This window comes from Phyllostomus discolor, chromosome 4 (assembly GCF_004126475.2).
Source record: "Phyllostomus discolor isolate MPI-MPIP mPhyDis1 chromosome 4, mPhyDis1.pri.v3, whole genome shotgun sequence".
Classification (NCBI taxonomy): domain Eukaryota; kingdom Metazoa; phylum Chordata; class Mammalia; order Chiroptera; family Phyllostomidae; genus Phyllostomus; species Phyllostomus discolor.
The window spans coordinates 30002743-30025550 of record NC_040906.2 but is presented as its reverse complement, the minus strand read 5'-3'; the positions used below and the strand labels follow the sequence as shown (position 1 = coordinate 30025550).

Here is a 22808-nt window from a genome sequence, read left to right as displayed (position 1 = left end):
GGAAAAGTCAAAACTTAGGAAGGATGGACAGGCAGGCAGAGACATGGGGGAGATGGAGGCCCCATTGGTCATTGTGAAGGCACTTCACAATGAATATAACACCTCTGTGTAAAATGACTTGAAGAATGCACAGGAGTTTTTCCAGAAGCCCCTCCCTGCTGCCCGGACCCCAGAAGCCTCCTGACTCACTCTGATCTGGAAAGAAGAGGGTAGGAGCAGAGACTCTGCAAACCACCAGGTCACAGATTGAGATTTTTGTTCTGAAGATAATACAATGGTACAACTGGTTCCCATGTGCTAATTATTATTATTAAATATGATAAATATTGGGTATAATTATTAAATATAATCATTATTAGCAATAATAATACTCATTAAGAACTGTTATCGCTAAAGACCATGGTAATTATTATTAAGCCTCACAACAGTCTAACAAGTCACACCATATCATTCCTGGGAGAGCCACCGACTTGGTATTCATTCCTAAGAACAACAAAGCAGCATGATTGTTTACAGCGAATATACTATCTGTGCTGTAGATTTATGGAAAATAGGAAATAAGGATGGATCAGACTGTTTTAGACAAAGAATATAATTTATCCTGGCCACACAGTACCTTACAAAAATTATTTTTAATTGTGACCAGTACTGAGAAGCATCTCAAATGCTTATTTACTTATGTTCAGTTTATTCCCAAAGGTAGGTAAGACATGTAGTGAATAATACAAATTGTATGTCCTGAAAATGATCTCTGGGGTCATCCATTTATCCAATTTTCATTCCCTGAACACCTACTGTGTGCCAGGTATCCCTGTGGCCCCAGGGGTACAAGCAGACCAAGTCTGCTGTGGCCCCTGCCCTCTGCGGCCGCAGATGTTGTAAAATCTTCCTGAGCAAGTGGAATGACATTTATAGGACCCATTCCTGAGAGTCCTTACCAGCAGGGAATAGCCCCCATTTAGACCTTTTAACTCTTCCATACTGCTATACAGTCCTGGTCTGAGGAAGCAGGTGGATTTCTATTTTTAATGATTTAAATATATGCACACACAGGGCCACGTAGTCAGTGGTGCCATAAGCTACTTTACCGCTAATACCTGTGTGTACACAAGTTTCGATGCTGAGAATCCATGTGCAGTTCCTAATGTCAACACCTGAGTGTCGCACATCTGGGAGTTACAGATAAAGACCCTTAAATGAGTCCAGTTGCTCCATACGCTATCACGCCTCCATTACTTAGGAACCATAAATCCTCCTCAAGTGTATGGTCAACTGAGAAAACGTAAGGCCCTATTAATTCTTCAAAATAATATTAACAGTTCAATGAGGTTGATATGAAATAAAACATTAACGCACAAGGGTCTACGCCGTGTAGGACCTTATACTTTGAAAGTATCAATGATGGAAATCCTTCCCAAACCTTTCAGTCCAGTGACGGAAGGAAGCAATTGTTATCTGACATGACAACCATAACTCCTTACAGCCAAAAAGCAAACACTCATCCCTCATATGCATTACCTACGTTTTTAGAAACAAAAACACAAGGACTTGGAGGTAATGTACAAAATAAAACAATATTAACCAGAAGAGTATAATAGATTTGTTCTAAAAGCCCATATGTATATCAAAGAATATCATAAACAGGTTCTATTTAATCCCTAGAAAAATAAACTTCCTTACTAGAATTTCACTGATCTAAACAATTATGAATTTCTACAATGAAATGCTACTTTTACAAAAGAAAGGGAAGACAAGAAAAATAGATTCAATTACTAGTGACGATGACAAAAGAAATGAAAACCAGTACAACTGAGGCCAAGTGTGAGAAAAAAGAAAATTAATGTATAGGTTCTCAAAGCCTCTGCAAAGAGTAAATCCTTGGGGAAGAAAACAATAAAAGGATGAGTAGAAATATGCCAAAAAAAGATATTTATCCATTTGGTCCTCTGACTCTCTCCAGACACAAAGAGAAAAAAAAAGAAAAAAGAAAAAAGTGACAATGGATAAAAATACAGGGAGAATGTTTGGAAAGGAGTGCAAAAAAAAAAAAAAGAATGGGGAAAAATTAAAAGGTATGTTCAAGTAAAGACAAGCAATGTAATCCTAAAAGGTATTTACAACAAAATTTAGAAAAAATCAAAAATAAAAAAGAAACTCTTGCTCTAGCCCTACATCAAGGGCTTATGGCATTATTTTTCTTTGATTGAAGCACAGACCCATTTCCAGATGACCAAGTAGAGAACTTTGAACTTTGCATCGAAAGCCCCACTAAGCCTTTTACAGGTGCGGGCGGCAAGCAGGCAGCTTGACCCTACAGACAGGCAGTGCTGTGTGCAGAAACTACAGGTTGTTCCGACAGTGGGAGAGTGGTGAGCTCTGCCGTCGCAGAGGCAGGAGAAGCACGACATGCGTACCCAGCTGTCATCAGTTACGCTGCCCAAATCGTCCTTTCCATTGTGACATTCATTATGTCTGCAGTGTGCGTAATTACAAAGCGTTAGCCTGATCTTCACCACCACAGCCCTGAGAACAGACAAGGCAGGGAGATGGGTAGAGTGCGGGCGACTAGTTCCGCTCAGGAGCCGGGCGCCTCTCGAATCAGATCCTGGCACTGTCACTCCTCTCCAGAGGAAAGGACCTCAGACAGTTTATCTGACTTCCCTGAGGCACAGATTCCTCCTGGGCAAAATGCAGACAATAATATCGACATCATAGAGTTGTGGTGAGGACCAACAGTGTAACACAGTTAAGCTGTCTGACAGAGAGCCTTTGAACAATGGAACCTCTTTGTTTTTCTTTTTGCAAAATCAGTATTAATACCATTTTATAGGGGAAAAAGGAGACCAATAATTTTCTTCCTGCGTCCCATAATCAATGCTCATGATACTTAGTAAAAAGCATTTCTTCATAATGAAAATATTACTAATAATCACCGAGTGGCTTGATTGTATAAGATGCAAATAATAACTGCCTAAAATATTCAATATGCCCCACGTAGAAACAGTGAAAGTGTTGTTAGCAGCACCATACTTTAAAACAGCCTATCCAATACAACAGCCACTAACTACATGTGGCAATTGAGCACCTGAAATACAGCTAGTCCTGAATTGAGATGTGCTGTAAGTATAAAATACATACTCAACTTCAATGATTTAATACCAAAAAAGAAATAAATATACCATGAGTGTTTTTTAAATTAACTGATGTAGAAATAATATTCAGAATACACTGAGTTAAATAAAACATTACATTATTTTCACTTGTTTCTACAACTGTTTTTAAGTGAAGCTACTAATTTAAAACCGTGCATGCGACCCGTCTTCTCCATCAGACAGGGCTGCTCTAAGCAGTCCGCCAGACACCAACGAGCGCAGCAGTTTTTCCAACACAGGATAAATTCAGCAGGAACTGGTCGCTGGGACAATTGTGTTCTCTCTGTGTTCCGGATCTGGAGGACAAGTGTACTGTTGGTGAAACTCCAAAATCTAGCATGATATCTTCTCTGCATCATCATCATCATCAAGCAAATTGTAGGCTATTCCTGACTATATTAATCCAACTTCTTTAATAAGGGAAAGGCTTATTCCCCTTCCTTCATTTTAAAGGGCAATTACGGCTTTCTGGAAATACCACCACACGGTCATGAAAGGTGCCTGAGGAACAAGTACTCTTCACAGCTCTGGGTGTCGATCCTCAACAACAAAAGAAGGGCCAGCAGCAGCGTGTCTCAGTGACAGGATTCCATGCCTTCCACAAAAGTTGGGACACAAAAGTACTTGTCATTGGCATAGTACCTTCTTAGTCACCATCAAGTGCTCTAACACACCATCGTATCTTTATTATCTCCCCACATGTACCTTGTCAGAGCATTATTCAAATTCTCCTTTAATAAATGAGGAAACTAAAACTATGAGAAAATAAGTAACATACCCCCCCCCTCAAAAAAAAAAAAAAAAAAACGAGGCAAAAGAAGAGAGTTCAGGTTAGCCAACTCAAGCATTCTGCTTTCTTGGGGGGTCAAAAATAATACTCCCAAACTCACAATGAAGAAATCAGAAGGCCTGGCCTTTGGGAAAGGACCCTTCACCACCTCCTGTGTCCAGTCAGTGACCTGCATTGCTTGTAAGTGAATTCACCTTTTTAGGGCCCGCCACGTGTGAGGCACTGTGCTGCTAGGCACAGAGGGGAAACCAAACACGGGCCTTAACCTTCAGCCCCTCACAGACAAAGACAGGCTCAAAAAAGGGGCTAAACTCTATCTCATGTGGGCGAGCATGGTTTCCAGCCTCCTGCCCAGCCCTTCCGAATCCTGGGTCCACCCTCACTCTTGGACCTGCCCCCTCAACAACAGGAGCCAGTCTGAGATGAGAGGAGGCTGGCCCTTCTCCTCCTGTCTTTCAAAGGACTCAAGCCAGGAACCACCTGTTTGAAGAAGGAAGGCAACCACATGCCCCTCTCCCTTCCCCCGTGGCTGCCAGTGCATCTGGCTCTATCACCCAGGAAGGTCCCGGGACTAACTGAAAATCACAAAAGCTTCAGGGCAGACAGAGCTGCTCATCTCTGTTCTTTGTATAAAGCTGAACCTGGAGAGAAACACCACACTCAGCAACCACCACAATCAATAAATCATAGCACCCCCGAAACACAAACAAATGCCACCAAGTAAACTGAGTATACGGTACAGGGTCTTTAAGAGGACTGGGAGAGAAAGGAGTGAGGGCTAGCAACTATCATTTCTTATTGCAAATTTACTAAAAAGCTAAAGAACCACTTAGTTGCTATTATAACCTCATATTCATTCTCTCTCTCCCCGCCCCCCTTACACACACACTCAATCACATTCACACAGACAACAAGAGAAATAACTTGCCTCTAGGCACTTCTTCCAACCCAGCAACAATAAAAGCGGTCTGAGCACCAAGAATTGCAACCAAAAACAGAAAGAAAAAATATGGTCGGTGTCCCTCACCTCCTCCCTGAGGTCACAGGCAAAATTTCAAAACAGATCATACGTATCCACCCTACTCTCCTCTCCCAAGCACCAAACCTCCAGAGCTAGGGGAGCTAGAGGGTCCACATTCCACCCCTCCATGCCCCCACCCATTCATCCCCCCAGGGGCTGAGCTCAAAAATTCCAAAGAGATTTTAAAAAGTGATAAACCTTGCTGTCCTGCCCTGTAATACTGCCTTAGTCTCCTTAGATACATTTTCATTGAAAAAGAAACACATTGTATCCCATATTAACTTCTAATGGAAAGAATTTCAGGTAATGAAATAAAGACATTTTATAACCAGTCTTGGAACCAGGAGAGCAACTGGAGGGGGGGGAGGAAAGGGAGCACCCACAGGTGGACCAGAGCTCCTCTAGGCTCCCCTAAACTGCTGAACTTTCCCAAATTCCTCTGCATCCTTTGTTTGTGACCTACAGGTTCTCTGAAGGATTAATGCATTTGTTTTTGTTGGAGTTTTGTTTTTAACTCTTACTAAGGGGGAAGGGGGAGCCCAGATAGAGGTGGGACAGCTGAAGACCTGGGTCATGCACAGGTGGAGAAATACAGTCAATACTAAATTATGGAGAAAGCAAAATCTGCTTAATAGTCACCCTAAGGGACAAACAGAGACATATGTGGAGAAATTCAACTTCATGTTCACCCATGACCCAGTTGCTTGTATCTCAAAATTAGACCTCCAACTAAGGTTTCAATAATAAAGCTACTTGATGCCTCTACCATTGTGGGGAGGTGGGGTGCTAAGCAGATAAGATTATTGAGAAATATTTTACTCTCACAGCTCCCTCTAGTAAAACCAGAATCTACTTTGCAGAACCCTGAGGTAGATCTAAACTTTGGAAGATAAGAAGAAACAGAGACCAAAGGTAGGGCTGGCGGGGTGAACGCTGGTCCTCTTCTCACTTACAACCGCAAAGGCTCACACTGAGGCTGAAGTGCCTCGGAGGAGAGATCCGGTGCTCCAGGGCTGTGATTCCAGGCCTGTCCCCAAACTGAGAGATCCCAATTCAACCTGAGGTCAGCTCTGAAGGCTGAAGGATCAACTCCAGGTCTCTGGATACCCTTCAGTTATAGAAACGTGATGGCAGGATCAAGCTGGCCTGGCAATTTGCAAAGCAGGATTTCATAGGCTCACAGGAGGCACAGTGTGTGCCTGAGCTACACCTGGGAACCAATGCAAGCCGGATACAAGGAGCTAAATTCCCTGACCTCAGAAATGCCCAGTTAGTGGATGAGAGGGCCTCCTTTCCTCCTCCAGCACAGGCTGGGCTTAGGTAACTCACCTTCAGTCCCGCACTCACCTTTCTACCCCAGAGCCTGACTTTAGCAGGCCCCAAATAAATGCTGGCTCAGTTTAACAAAACGCTGATTCCAGGTAGACATTAATAACCACAATTAACAGGCAGTGTCGGATCTGGTTTTTTCCCATGACTTCCCAGTGGCTGAGCTTGTCCACATCACTTTGGCCCTACTGCATTGCATTCACCCTCAGCAGATAAGGAACTCTTTCCAAGAAATGATCCAGTGGATTCAGGAGCTCGCTTCATGTTCCCCGGGGGTGGGGGGTGGGGGGTGGAATGCATCAGTCCATAGGGCTGTGCACGACCACTGGTGACAGAAACTGTTGCCTCACCCACAGGAGGGCATTGCAGTCCATCGGTGCACAACTCAAGTGGCTCACAACCCTATGCCCTGTGCCTATACACACCCTGGAATCCTGGGGGGGTGGGCGGGGGCGGTGTCTTATCTGCAGTCCTGGCCAAGTCTGACCTTGAAGGACTTCAACATCTTCTCTAAATGCAATAACCAGAGAGAGACAAACTGTTCACTGCTCCCAGATTTTTTCAAAAAATATTTTAAAAAGGAAAAAAGTGAAAAAAGTGGAACATGCAAGTTTGTGTATTACAAAAGAGATCAACACTAAATTTCTGAGGTTCTTTTCACAGTGGGTTCCAAATGCATACACTGATAAGTCTTGAGACTCAATGGCATGTTAAATAATCTACACCACAATTCATTAATGTCAGGATTTCTGTCCTCCGTTATGGAAATTTTTATTCTAGAGGTTTCTCAGAGGATAATTTTTTTAAATAATATTTAAGTGAAGATGCATTTGCCACTTCCCTCCTTCTCATCATGCTCTCTGGAAAAGCAATTTACAACTCAGAGTCCCATAAGTCAAAAGATAGTCAATAAAATTGTCTTTATACAAACATTTGCTTCATCATCTCAGGTTTTGAGCTCCACCTAAATGTTATTTTATCTACTTTAACAATTACATTTTGAAAACCCTTGATTAATTTCTCGAGTGCAGTGTTAAAGAAAGGTTGACTGTACCGAGGTTCTCTAGCAAGGAATTAATAAAGGAATCAAGCACTCGGCTCTCAATAAGACAAGACTACCCAGATTTCTATTGGGAATATTTCGTAGCGCAAGCATGTTTTCTTCGGGGAGTTTAACTCACCAAAATTATTAAAAATTGAGATCAAACACTGGTGCAAAGTCCCAAAGGAAATCATACTAGAGTGGAGAGATTTTTTTTATCAAATAAAACCCTGAAAAAGTAAAGTTTTTACAGTGGAAAATAAGAGGCATTCTCCCGTACAAAAGGAAACCTTACTGTCTATATTTAAGTTTCAAACAGCAAAACGTGTATAAACATTCAGTGGACATGTAAAAACCGTCCCTGTGAGATGAATGCAGATGTCACAAAGCCAGGCTTAGATAGGCAGCCATCACCCTCCCTGCCCCGCCCCTGGAAGCCACTCTCCTTCCTGGACTCAACAAATGCCTCCATCGAGATGTTAACAGCAACCAAGGTCTTGAAAGGGCTAACAGTGGGAGGAGAAAGAGACAAGGACAGGAGGAGATAGCAAGGAAGTCCAAATCATGGTGTGTGCCCTGCAGCCCCTAAGGGGGCACACTGCGATCTCTGGACTGCAATACACAGGACGTTATTATTGTGACTGAGATGAAGGTAATAAAACCCAGCTCACAGACTGGGGACTTGGGCCCCCACCAATGGGCTACTCCCCAGACAAGGTATTTTAAGTATACGTGTATTTGTGTAATTTATAGTAGTTACTTAAAAGATGAAAAACAGAACAGAGAAAGCTAGTGTATTTTTTATTTTTAGACATCCACTTTATAATTTACATAATTTCTAAAAGAAAATACTAAATTTAGTATAAAAAAACCTAAGAGACCACTTAAGCCACTACATATAAATCCAGTGAAAATCTTCTATTCATCCTTAACATTATCCAAAGGATACCCAGCCAAAGGAGGAGTGCTATTCCACTTTTAACTAACCTTAAGAAGTATCACCAAAGCCCAAAGTGATCTGTCTCCTGGAAAAAAAAGTAATAACTCTAAATACTAAAATACTAATAATAGTAGTAAGTTTCTATCATCCCTAAAGTGAAGGAAAAAAAAAATTGGAAAATTACCACACCATTTTAAATTTGGGACAATCCCAGATATAAAACATCTCAATTTTAAAAAGATTTCACTCCCCTTAGAGTCCCTGGATTCATAAATTCTTTAATTCTATAATAATTTCTAAGTCACAAAATAAAGCATATTAATGTAATTTCTCCCCCTCCCCTAAAAGACAACAGCTTCAAAATAGGTCTATTCTCACAAGCTCAACACAAAGTAACGAAAAGACAGCTCACAGACTCTTCTTCAAACTCCGCAATAAAGGAGAAAGGGGTTCCTCTTGGGGTGTCACACAGGTTTGTGTGTGAGCTCCAGGTGTGGTGTGGCCAAGGAAGACTACTAGCCTGCCTGGGGTGCGAGAGGCTCTTTTATCTCAGCACCATCTCAGCCCAGATCTAGGTAAAGCTGATAAAGAAATGATACCTCACAGCTTCCATAAATGTAAGTTCATTTCTTTGTTTTGGTAACAGAAGTAGGACAGACAAACAGATATGTTTTCAGAGAGCAAGCCTGTGTTTATTATATGCACGAGAGGCTGGCTGTAAGCAAGTCAACTGCGTAGAGTCACAGTAAAGGAAGAAAGGAGCTGTATCTCAGAAGCTTTCCTGGGTTACAAAGAACTGTCTCCCTCAAACGTGCTTTCAAGCTACACATCAATCTTCAATATAATTATGTTTGACATAATATAAGCTCTTGGCAGTTAACTTGTTTACAATAAATGCTTAGTTTGGGTACATGGACTGTATTTCAGTCTTATAAATATCAAACACGAACCTACAACAGTCCCATTATGAAGCTGAGAATTATTTTGCTATAAATCTTTTTATTGGGGGGCCAAGGGAATTACTTTGCAGCTTGTTTTCCACTAGCCCCTTGGAACAGTGTGAAAAGAGGGACATTTGTACTCTGACCCTGTGCTAATTGGAATTCTATACATTTCCACAGGAGAATGTACGGTATCAACCCTGAACGTGCAGGTGGGTCCCCAGACAGTTTTGCCATGGTGGTGAAGAAATACACGTACAACAAAATTCTTACTAAAGTCACAGCATTTTTCTACAGTTCTCTTCTCCTTAAACTCTCTTGGGAACTAATGACCATTTGTGACAGCACTGGCAGGCTTTCGGTGGTAAACTCCAGTTTGGGGAGATTTATAAGTTAGCTGTAAAAATGTGCTTGAGGCTCAAGCTTACTATATGAATCAGCCTGTAAATAGAGTTAGTTTCCCTGAATGTTACCTGGAGATTCATTTGAAAAGGAAAAAAAAATTAGGATCACCTTATTTACCCTTGTAAAGTGCATTTACTTGGGTCTTAAATATGTAATAACTTCCCTTTCGGAGAACAATTTGCTCCTCTTATACACCGTCAGTAATAATAAAGGGTGTTTGGTCTTCTAAAACCACATCTGCCAGATCTATAGGACAAAGTCTTGTCTGGACGGAGTGTGGTAGCTGAAAGCTAAGCAAAGCTTCAGGAGCGCCCCAGCTTAGCCCCAGCCTACACAGACGGTTTTCCATCACATACCTTCACTGGCATCCTCAACACCTTTTGATTATTGGTTATCAAATGATGACAGTTTATCATTGCCTGGTTTCTTCACTTGTTTCTTAATTTCACAATAACCTTATAATCAGATTCCTATAATAATTTAACTTGAGCATACTATTGATATATAGAAAAGATAATTTTAAGAATCCTAGTTTAAGCATGTTTTCTAAAACAATACTGGGAAACACTGTCACTTCATTACTTAAAAGTGAGATTCCAACTTTTTTTCCTTCTAGTCAATGTTATAATTTCAGATGACGTAAAAAAAAATTATGTTTCGTAGCTTCCAATATAGAAGACAAGTAACTGATTTATAAGTTTCGAGAGTCATCAAATATAATTTTATTAAAAATTTTACCACGTGACTTTAGTATATGACAAAGTCAGAGAGAGGAAAAATAATTTCATTGCATTATCAGCCTCACAGATCACTCTTGTTAATATCAAAAGCACTAGGTTGCAATGTGAACTAATGGAAAATTGTTAATTTCAGCTAAAATAGTCACTCCTTTTTTTTAATTAAATAAGCCCTTTTAAAACCTTGACTATTTAACTGCTATTTACTTGGAGGAGGGGAGGCATGGAGAAGGTGACTGTATGAAAAAAAATACTTTTTTATTGTACAACAAAAATTTCCTCCAAGGCAAGAAGACATTATGCCAAGTTCCACCCAGAATTAATGTTTAGGTTTAAATTATAAAGTCCAGAGAAAACAGAACCACTAAAAGACCCTTAAAGCTCGTGGCATTTGTCAACACTGTTAGGTTATATAAATGTTAAAACTGAAAACCCTTTGCTGACAAAAGTATTTTAATGAAAGCACTATTAACTCTGGCCTCTCTGAACTAATTTTTTTTAAGTCTTTTGAGCTGTTTGATATAAATTCCACCCTGAAGCAGATTATGCTTGGGACACTTTGGGATTATGAGACCTCCACCGTGAAGGGATTCACTGCCTATCTTATTCCTTTCATTTTGCCACCCTCAGAAAGGTTTCTGAATATTGACCCCAAGACAGCTCTTAGCTACAGATGATAGAAATATTCTCCAGTAACTCTGTCAACAGACTCAAACCTTGGGTGCCTGCTGCTCTGAGAGCCAGCATTATTTGTGGTTTTAGTAACCCCACAACGAGCAGAGGTTAACTCCACTATCTGGGCTAACTCCATTGTCATCACCCAAGTTTCCAGGAGCTCACGGCTCCTGTGAACAGACTAAGAAATATAGCCTGGAGTGAAAGAACACTAGCCACTGATTTGGGCTGCTGCCGGCCGGCTGCCTCCAAGTTGCTGAAAGCGCCACTCTGGGGAATGGAGGCTGGAGCCTCAGCAACGTGAAGGATTGTCGATTTAATGGTTCCAGCGATTGCAGATGGAGTCCAGAGCCTGTGCATCTCAAGAGACAGTCTTAGACACTTAGACACCTTAGAATGTCAGGTGATATGTGCACATAAAAATGAGGGGTCCCCCACAACCCCATGTGTGCCGAGAAGAAATAAGGGTGCTCATTATTCACCTTCAACTCTCTCCCTCCCCCAGCCTGGTTATACCATCCAGAGAAGGAAGAACAGCAGGCCAGGGGACCACACCTAACCCTTGACTTGGAAGGGCTCTACAACAAGAGGAACATTCATTACTTCTGACTTCCATTTACACAGGTTTAAAAAAAAAAAAAAAGAGGTTGTTACACCTCAGGTGGAACACAAGAAAATGCAATGTCCCTTCTTAAACTGTGTATGAAGACAAAATCAATGAGTATTTTTAATGTCTCTCAAGTAACCACCTCCCAAGGGCTCCTCTCTGAATTTCCCTGGGAGGAGCAAGAACCAAATGGTCCTTCCCCAAAATAGATTTTAGCTAATAAACCAAACAAAGTAAGCGAAAAGCACTTTTGTTATTTTGCATCTTCTTCAAGACTAAAAATTTTACATCGTGTGACAGGTCCACCTCATTTTTCTTAATGATGTTTTTATTATTCTTTCACTCAATTAAAACAGAAATGGATATTGCATCTTCTGACTATATAATTGTTATTGTAATCTGTTTTCGATCACTGCTTGGGAAATGGGTCCAAAACAACATAAACTCTCCACTGCCTCAGAAGGCAAGTCATTTTCTTTTACAACGACTCTTAAAGAGACATTTATCATGCTGCTCTCTTAGCATCTCTGGATTATGACAGAGAAAAGTTCTTGTTCTGTTAACCAACAAAAAAAAATGTTTTAAAAACACTGCTATTTGAAGAATGTTGATATGAATGCATTTTCCTATTAAGCTATCCATTTTTGCCCTTCCTTACATGAATAATTGGAACATCAATACAATAAGCATATACAATTTTAATATAGAGAATAATGATGAAATTTGAAAACCAAACTTATTATTATTAAAAAAAAAACTGATACGCTTACTTTCCAGCCAAATACAAAACAAATCAAAGATATTTTTAAAAAGAAAGAAAAAAATATCTGTGCTTAATGGGATGAAATTCGAATTGTTTCTATAAAAAAGATAAATCACCTCTGTCAGATGTCAGTGCTTTGGGAAACATTTGCTCTGACTAGAGTCTCTATTAATTTTTTTCATATCCGTGCAAATCTTCAACATAACAAAGAATGTAACGTCACTACGCTGCTGTGCACATTTCAGTAACTATGTAGCCACCAGTGGGCAGACACAGTGGACACCAATCAGATGTGAACTGCATCCCTTTTCATACATGGTAGCTGGCAGTGTCTCCCCTTAACTGTTTGATCTTTGCTGTTATGTTATCCTGCCGCTTAACAACCCACCATGGTAAGACAGAACTCCGTTCCAATGGTAATGCCACAAGCTAAGAGCGGAACCAAATCTGCCTTACACGTGAGCAGAAAGTAATAATACCGGTAGCAACTCTAATTGAAATATAGTACTTCCCCCAGACTCTCATTATCCTAAGGTGTCATAACCACAAATAAAGGTTATTCTTACCACAATGTAAGACTGGCATAATTTGTAGATAACTTTATTTCAAGGTTCAAATTCTTTCAATTTCTGTGAATGCTTTTGTCTTCATTTTAAGCATTTGTCAGGCTAGTAACTATTATGTTCTCCACATCACTTAAAATGGAAAAAAGTATATATACCATAAACCCAATTGCCATAATAATATATCTATGGCACATTTACTCCCTTTAAAGTCATCTTTCCCTAGATTTTTAAAAATCTGGAATAAGTAAAACTTTACAAATGAGAAGCAAAAGACACAAGTTGTAGAAGATAATTTCTGATGCAGCCTTTCACTGCCACTTAATTATACTGATTTTATCACAAATTCTAAGTCCCTCGCTACTAAGAGGCAAAACAATTCTGTTAATTGAAAACAAAAAGAAATTATATAGAGTTCCTGATTCTGAAAACTCCCCCGTGGAACATCTTTCACGTAAGCGCTGTGCAGCACGAACGTCCTGTGGGGCTTGTTTCATGTAAAAGAAGAAAATAAATGTTTGGTTGGTCACTACAATAAGGGAAGCAGCGTAACTTTGGAAATGGAAAATAACACACTACACAGGCTACATCTGTGCTTTTTTTGGAAATCTGTAAGTCCTCAACTGGCTTTTGTTTTAACTTATACCTCAGGTCCACTCAGGGCCGTCTACTTTGACTTTGAAATATCTATCGTATTACCCGTAAGGAGTAGGATGATGAATCCTTTGTATATAAAAATCCATTTTTAACACACAGACATTTTCAAATCTCTGTTGCACTTTAAGGTGAAAGGAATGCACAGCTCTCCTCACTGGCCCCTAAATTAATGCTGAAGAGCAGTGGTGATTGGAAGTGAGTAAGGCTCCATGTAATCCAAGACAGCAGAGGGAAACCACTCACTTTAAAACTGCTATAAAGAAAAGAATGAAAACTAAAAGACAAACTCTCTGTTTTTCCAGCTAAGCATAAAGGTCTCCTACGTGAAACCATTTTCAGTTTTCTCTCTTCCTTTCCCTTCCCTTCCCTTCTCCTCTCCTCCCCTCCCCTTTCTTCCTTCCTTCCTCCTTCCCTCCCTCCCTTCCTTCCTTCTTTCATTCCTTCCTTCCTTCTTTCTTTCCTTCCTTCCTTCCTTCCTCAAAAAATAATGAGTTAAAATATATGGGTTGGATCCAACATTTCACTGCTGTTCTTATTCTTGGGAGTTGGGGGAGGAGGAACTTGCTGCCAAAGCTTCTGAAAAGAGAGTTTGGGCTGCTAATTTTCCGTTCACAAAAATCTAAATTTCCCTTATGCATCTCGCACAACTCATGAAATAATATGAAACAGTATTATATCACTGCAAATTGAGACATTTTTATCAAAATAAAGAGTGATGATGCCAACATTTCATTTGTCATTTCCCACTTGTCACTTTTCACTGACAAACTGTTACACATACAACTTTTGTCAAATGCTTCATCTTTAAATATGTTCCAAAAATGCCATTGTATCTCAGCATTCATGTAAGGGAGATAGTAAAAACTACTATGTTGCCACACATTAGTTATATAGGTTAAAAAGAAACTACTTATTAGATAAAAGAACATAAAGGACTTTCTATTTATTTATATGCTGTATAGGATAAAGTTTGGCTTCCTGAAATATAACAAACTATGTACATATTTTATGTACTGCATATGAGGTTATTAGTTATAAGAAACTTTTTTTTATAAGAAACTTTTTTAATGGTGAGGTAATATGTCATTTTCATCTCAAGAGAAACCTAAAATCATTAAAAAGACCAAAGAAAATAATACAATTTGGGATTCATCTAGCCTATTAACTTAAGTTATTTTTTGATATATGTGTATAAACTCTTTCTACACTAAATTCTTTACAAAAAAAAGGTTTTAAATGATCTGCTTACCAAATACACCTTGCCAGTGATATCACATAATTACTGTGTCTTCCCTGGAACAAAATTGATTTCTATCTTCCTAAAATAACTCGTTCGTATTCTTAGTTATCTAATAAATGATGGTAAGTCCGTTCCCCTCCTTACGGATACATTCAAAACAGGGAAGACGACTTAACACGGGATACCAAAGACGTAGAGAAGGACTCTGCTAGTCACAGTCCCCCGGAAAGGATGACATGGCTTGTTTCCTACGGGGATTAAGAAACAGAGAGCCTTAAGGGACATCTGTGTGGTTCCCACACGCACACACATACACACATTTCCCTGCAGATGATCTTGAACGTATAATGGTCAGTGGGTTTCTGCTGATGGAACATAAGGCTTCCAAAATTACTTGAAACATCAAATTATGCTCAGGACTTTGAGGGGTGGATACCCTATGTTCTGTTTAATGTGTATGTTCCATTGCATATATTTTTTGACCAAGTATATCTTTATTTTAATAACAGGCCAAGGACTAAAAACACTTTAGAGAAGGGCTATTTTTCTACCTCAGCAAAACTACAGAGGACATGCTAGATTGTTGGATGACCCCAAAGCCTAAGTTCATTCTATTTAAAAGATCTTAAACCCTTTTAAAAAAAAAAAAAGTGGAGTGGAAGAGGGAAATACAATCTTTTCTCTTTTGGAGTAATTATATGAGTCCTCCCTACGAGCATAATGGTGTTTATCCTTGGGTAAAATGAATTTAATGTTTTCTCCATTTTTCCCACATTGACAACATGTTTTCAAATTTCTGAGTGTTCATTAATACATTTCAACCTGTCCATACCTATACTCTGACAGTCCCGCACCCCTTTCAAAAAGAAAAATGTCTCTCTACAGCTGCTAACGTGCTGACCACCCCCAACCTGAACTGCGTGTCCTTCACCTTCAATGGAAAAGGACGTGGTCCACACGTAGACAGTGAGACTGACTGTTGCTGTAGACGACACTCAGCTCTAACAGCCACCATCACACGTTTGTTTTGCTGTGTGAATGCATCAGTGTGTGTTGAATAATAAATTTTTCCCCTTGCAACAAGGCAGTTATAGCCTTGGAAGGGCTGCCTGAGAGCAACAAGAATGGGTCCACTTCCAGTCAACTAGTCATAAGATGACCTCAATGGACAATTCTGTCACAAAATATATTATTTGAAAAACTAATTCTTACAGCTAATTCTAATTCCTCCCCCCCCATAAAGCAAATATCTATAAGAGATATTCTTAGCATTTAAACATTTTCCCCAAAACTCTAGAACACTTAACACCAATAAAATCATCAGAATTCACAAGAAAATGAAAAATATCCCAAAGATTTCTGACGTTTAATGCCTCCTATCAGCAAATACACCATCTGGTAGACTCAAGCACGGATCATTCAGCTTAAATAAAGCTGTCTGAAAGTTCTTCGTTAAACCAAACATTAAAAAATGAAACTGCTTCTGTTAACAATGAATGGAGCACAATAACTCATTGCTGTTAAAGCACAACTGGCCACTGACTTTCCACAGGCCAGGAGGGAAGCAGAACGCCTTGCTTCCCTTGGAAACTTGATTGGCATCTCTTTGATTTTATGCTGCAGGTTGTGTGGCTGAAGCATTACATACAGCAGAACATTTCAGACACTCATGCTAATGGTGGTAAAAAGGATCATCTGATTCTTATTTTCGTCATCCTTAATAATCTTTTCTTTTTCTAAATCTTCAAATAGATCTGTAAGTTTTAATCACTAATTTCACAAATATAAATTTCCCCACCATTAATCATCCTTTTTCAAAATCCTTATGGAGTGAATTACTAGCTGACAGGGGACGCCAATTCTAGTAAGTGAATGTTACCCAGCAGGGATATAAAGCTGTCAACACCACGGTGCTCTTGCTTGCTCTAAACTCTCTCCCAGCCTTCATATGTTTTTTAAAGAGATATTAGCCTTTTTTCCCCCCCGAGGACCTTCTATAAAAGCTGACTGTCATACACATCTGAGCACTTATATTTTATTACGTACATGCTTTAAAACACTGCTTAGATAAGAGCAAAAACATCCTAAAAAGTGTTGGAAAGACAAAGCAAAGTTGACCTCTTTCTTCCAGTCTTCTAAAGCTAACCACATTGTAAACAATGCACTAACTTTTAAGTCCCCTATTAAAACAGAACCCTGAAGACTGTGATAGTGTATCTACCACCTCGACTAGTTAACTCCAGACAATGCAATAAAGCAAACTCTCTCTCCCTAGAAAAGTAGAACAGAAAAAAAAAAATTACTGTTGCAACCAATGCATTCAGAAACATTTATTCCACTCACTGTTTACCAAAAGCAGTAAGATAAACTGCCATTTAGCAACCAATTAACTTAATGATTTCTGCTATTTTTAGGGGGGAACTCACTCAAGATTAACAAATACATCCTCCTAAGTTTTTAGCTCTGTTGTTAAAAACATATTATTATAGTCGTTATTATAGTAACCTTTTCAACATTGACAAGACTGCAGTATATCTGAAAATGGTAGTAGAAGATGTAGCACTACAAAATTTGAATAGTTGTCTATGCATATTAAATTCTTCATAAATAAACTTTAAACAAAAGAAAGTAGTGTGGTAGAAATATAATCTATTTATTCCCCCCCCAAAAAAGTATTTCAAGTATGAAAAACTGCTAACTGGAAATATATTTTAAACAAATTTAAATTTAGAATGTGTATCTTAAAAAGATTTACTTTTCTCAAAATTGTGTGATTAAAAGTTGTAATAAAATGAAATTATTAACTTTTCAATGTACATTTAGATTTAGTATCTAAACTTAAGTCCCCAATGTAATCATTAACATTCGACAAGAAAACTTTGTATTATCAAAATTTTATGTTCTGAATTTTACATTACATTTTAAAGTTTTCTAAGTTAAAATATTTCCAATCCATTATGCTATATAGAGTAAAATATTTATTTTTAAAAATCTTTAAAAATCCACTACATGTAAACTATTTTAACCACTTTATTATTAAATATTATGAACAGTAATTGTCGAGACAAAATAATGCCATCTGTATTTTCAGTTTGGGAAGCAGCTAGTAAGACCTTTGCTGTTACTAAATGAAGTTAAATCTCAGAAAGAGTAACAAAAGCAGTTTTTTGAAACAAATCTATTATTCATGACCAAGACTTAATAATTTCAGTTTCTACCAAATTTAAAATAAGAGGTCAAATGTGAATTATAGTCTTAGAAAATATGAAAAGCAGCTACTCTTATACTACAGGTAGCCCTGGTCTACAAAATTAGGTAGTTTTTTCCCATAGTTCTGTATAATATAAATAAATAGAACTTGTTTTGGGAAGCACAATTGTTAACAATTATATTCTAAAGCATTTAGAAACTTCTCTTAATTTAGTGAATTTTATTAGGTCTTCAGAAAGGAATCAAAATTTCAAGTCTAAGTTTTTTCTTTATGCCTTAAGGCCACTCTGAGCACATACCTCTCCAAGGATTTCCAAAAGTTTTTTAATCAAACATTATCACACATGTCGTCTCCCACTTAGTTCCGCCACATTCACTACGTATTCCTCTGTCTCACGTGCATGTATTAGACGAGGGCACACAAAGTCTAAAGTTATCGCTCCAGTCTCAAGACAGCACCTTCACAAATACTACTTTTAAAAAGTGGGTCACAGAACTATCAAGCTTTCTTGTGCTTCATTAAAGTATGTCTTCAGTCCCCTAAAATGGAAGACTTTCAAAATCTACAGCCAAATAATTTTTAAAGCTTTAAAAATTGTGACAGTAAGTGCTTCTCCAGGGAGACGGTTAATATAAGGAACTAAAGCAAATCATCCTGAACGTCTCCCATGAAGACAGTAATAGCAAAATAAGCAAAAATAAAAACACGTTACTTATAAAATGACTGCATTTAACTCTTTAAAAGGGGCTGAACATGCTAAGTATTTACTTCAAAATATATACTATGGCAATTTAGAACATGTGGATAAGAGCTTATCAACTAAACTTTGCCAGGGCTTTGTATCATTACAGGCAGATTAATGTAAAGAATTATATTAAGTAGGCTACTGCCAAAAAATTTAGGGCAAAAACAAAACTCCAGAAGCAAAAAAGTTAAACTAGTGATTTATCCCACACAATAAAACTGCATACTGTGTAGCATTATGGATTTTATTTCTTTAAAAATGACAACTAGCCAATGGCATATTAACCTCAAAACAACTGAAAAATATTTACATTTCTTGCATATCTTCATTTTTATAGATTACTTTTCCTAACCACTTTTTAAAAGTAGTTGTTTAAGTAGTAAAAACTACAAAAGATTATCTTTGAACAATATTGAATTCGCTGGAAGGAAAACAGCATGTAGCCAATAAGGCTACTATGCTATTTTTACCTGTCGTGCTATATAGTTCCTAACAAACTTACAAACGCATATAACCTAAAATTTTATAGGAAACAGTAGCATTAAAGCGTCTGAGGGCCTGATGCATTCATGAGACACTTGAAATGTGGCAGGAAATAGTCCCAGTTGTTACACATTTGTCTCAAAACATTAACCTAACTAGGAGGTAACACCCCTCTTGCTCCTGTACTAGAGGGAGCACTGAGGACTAGTCCACGAAAGCGAATGCACCTGAACTTCATCCCTGCAACAGATACTCTGAGGCAAGGCAAAAGAGTTAAATCAGTAAAAAGCTCTCTAGGAAAATCTAGAAACAGTTAGCTGGCTGTGACATAAACCTGCCAACACCTCAGCACACAGTGGCAAAGTGCCCAAAAAATGCCACCCTCTGGGTAAACCACTTTCTGGTTTTAACTTGAGATGAAGCTACCAGTTGCAGAAGAGAGGCGACGGGGGCATTATTTGGCAACCTGGAACTCACTTCCTGTAATCCTACACCGCGACAGAGCCTAATCAACCTGAACCCTGACACCCGGGCCATTATCACCGGGCCGCGGGCTGCGCGCGCCTCCCCGCTCCGGGCTGTTACCTCCCACGGCCTTGGCCACGGCGCCGTTGGGCCTCCCGCGGGCTCCCATGGGGCTGCCGTTCTGCTCCAGCCGGGCCACCTTCACCGGGGGAGGCCCCTTGACGTCGGGGCTGCCGCTGCGCCGGTCGGGGCTGTCCCGCAGACACGGGCTCTCGCTCCGCCGCTCCATGCTGCTCCGACTCGGAGACAAAGTTCCCACGGGCAGGTCGCAATAAAACGCGCAGGGACCTAGGGAGGGGGCGGGGGGAGGGAAAGGGGAGGGAAGAAAAAAGAGGGAAAACCGCTCACACACGTGATAGACGTTCAGGCCAGTGGCAGAGCGACGCTCCACAGCCACACAAACTTCCTCCCACGCTGCCAGAGGGGCCGGGGCCGCGGAGCGGGTCCCAGCCCTGCACGGGGCAGCCCGCGGGGCGCCCGGAGCCCGGAGAGCTGCGACTCGGCCCGGGGGCTGTTCCCCAGGAGCCAGCCCTCGAGACAGCGTCGGGCCCGCGCCCGCGGACGCCGGGCAGTGGCCGGCCCATGGAAACGCGGCTGGCAGGGACCGTCCCCGGGTGCGACAGCTTCCCCGCCTGGGGGCCAGGGTGGTGGAAGGAGTGGACTTCATAAAAAGACATCTCATCGACTCAGGGAGGGAGTGGGGGCCGCACACGAGTCCGTGTGAAACCAAATAAGCCACATGATGAATGCGCAGTTCCCGGCCGGGCGGGAAGCAAAGGCCTGGCAGAGGGACCCCTCGAACCCCCGCGTGTTACCTTTACCGAGCCCGTCCTGGGGCGCAAACATCCTTTGCATAAAATCGACCCTAATTCCACTGTGATAAGCATCCAGGAACATTTGGAGGTATTCATCAGAATAACCTCCAGGATAACCTTCATCACAAGGGCGGGGACTACAATTGTTATGATTTTTGGAACTTTATCTTCGTTCGATCCTAAGTTATTTTTTAAAGCTCTTCAGTATAAAACAATAAAGTTCTTTTTAAGCATTTAAGTTGTTATTTGCAGGAGTAGCCGTCATCAACCCCAATTTTTTAAATCTCTCCAAAAAGTTTTCCTCCGGGTCGCCTGGCTGGCAGCGCTCCCCTCGCGGAACCCGCAGACCTCCGCACCCCTGGATTTCCGGGGGCGGCGGCGGAGGGGCAGACACCTGATGGAACGGCGCCCGCACTGCCACCGACACCCCGGGGAAGCGGGAGCCCGGCGCGACCAAGTGCACTGGGGACCCTCTCCGAGGGGAGAAGCCGCCGCGCCGCGGCTTGGGAGGGCGGGGTGGGGGTGGCCGTGGGGAGGTGAGAGGCGAGAGGCGCAGAGACGCGGCCGGGGGGCTGCGGGCAGAGACTCCGCCCGCACCGCCCGGGCTGCGCCTTCTCCGCGGGCGAGAGCCGCAGGGAGGGAACTGAGCGGACCGGGGCTTCCCCGGACTCCCGAGCGCCGCGCGGGAGCCCTCGCCCCGCGTACTTACTGCTCACGGTCTGTCTGTAACTTGGCTGGCTGGGGCTCTGTCCATGGAGCAAAAGTAGAGAATCCAGGGTGGAAAGTTTCTGGTGCTTTGCCTTGCAGTGCTCTCCTAGTCTTCCTTTCTCTTTACTCCTTTCCCTTTCCTCTTCCCCAGGTCCTAACGTTTTCGGTCCTGGGTCAGGGTGTCTTCTAGTGCGGAGATGGTTGTTATGATGATGATGACTGGGGGGTGGGGGTGGGAGGAGGGGGAGGAGGGAGAGAGGGAAAGGAGGGCTCCTCCAAAGGGGCACCCGAGCGAGCGGGGGAGGGGACGGCGGAGGAGGAGAGAAGAGAGGAGGCAGAAAAAGCCCTTCACACCTTCGGAAAGGAGACCCGTTCTGGAGAGAAAGGGCTGAGGACCGCGAGGCAGCGGAGGCGGGCTTCGCTAGGCTGCTACCTCGCCAGGAGGCGCGGCCGGAGCCGCGGGGCCGGTGCCACCGACAGCCGAGGAGGCGCAGGGACCCGGGACCGCGCGCGGGAGAAAGCGCGGCGGCCGCCCAAGCTGTCACCTCCAGCCTCTCCCCTCTAGGCCGCCGCCGCCAGCAGCCGGAGCCAGACTCACTGACAAGCCGCAGAGAGAGACACACTGAGAGGGAGATGATTATTAGTTGCGTTGAGTCATCAGGCAAAGTGAGTCCTTTTGGGTTGTCCTCGGTTTCCGATTTCTCCCCCTCCCCCTTTCCGTCCCCAGATCTAGCGCCTTCAAAATAATAATTTGGGGTGGGGGCAGGGGAAGTCTCTGGATTATTTCGGGATGGCGGTTGGGGGGGAAAGATCTAAACCCAAGCCAGACTGGTCCACCGCAGTGGAGGAGCGCGGGGGGCGGGGAGGAGGGCTGGGGAGGTTGCCGGGGGAGGGGGGCCCCGCCTGGCAGGAAATTAAACATCAATCAATCAATCGCTGTGAGCCGGGCGACCCAACAGCGGCGGGGCTTCGGAGGAAGCAGAGGGACAGGCGAGAGGCGAGTGGGAGGCAGGGAAGAGGGAGGAGGCGGAGGAAGAGCAGAGTCGGCGATGGGAAAGCGGTGTGGCGAGGACCGCGCGCGCGGGGCTGTGGAGGACCGATGACAGAGCGCCGAGTGCCTGGCCAGTGGTGGGTGCTCCCGGGTGTGAGCGCGCGCCGGGGCCCGGGGTCTGCTCCTCCTCCCCGCGGCGGGTCCAGGGTGCGGCCGCCTAGCCCGGCCCCTAGGCGCGCTCGTCCCGGCGCGGAGGCGGCGGCGGCGGCGGCGACGAGGCGGGCGCTGGTTGCCTCGTCTCCCGGAGGAGGCTCAGAACCTCGCGCAGGGGGCGGCCTCGGCTGCCTCGGCTCCGGGTTCTGCTAACTGCGCCGAGCACTTTCGACTTTGGAGATAGGAGGGCTACCGCCGCCCCCCACCCCCCGCCTCCGCCCACCACCCCCCGCCTCCGCCCCTCGGAGCAACTTT

The 22808-nt window shown here is 42.3% G+C and overlaps 1 protein-coding gene across 1 annotated transcript in view; it reads right to left on the bottom strand.

The window, feature by feature from the left end:
* SATB2 (SATB homeobox 2) overlaps positions 1 to 22079 on the bottom strand; it is a 177819-nt gene extending 155740 nt beyond the window's left edge. The window contains exons 1-2 of the mRNA XM_028509335.2: positions 21351 to 22079; positions 19887 to 20114 (exon numbers count right to left, since the gene is read on the bottom strand). Of these exons, the coding sequence (XP_028365136.1) occupies positions 19887 to 20055 (169 nt within the window). The 5' untranslated portion in view covers positions 20056 to 20114; positions 21351 to 22079. The remainder of the gene's footprint in view (positions 1 to 19886; positions 20115 to 21350) is intronic.
* Between the last annotated feature and the right edge of the window lie 729 nt (positions 22080 to 22808).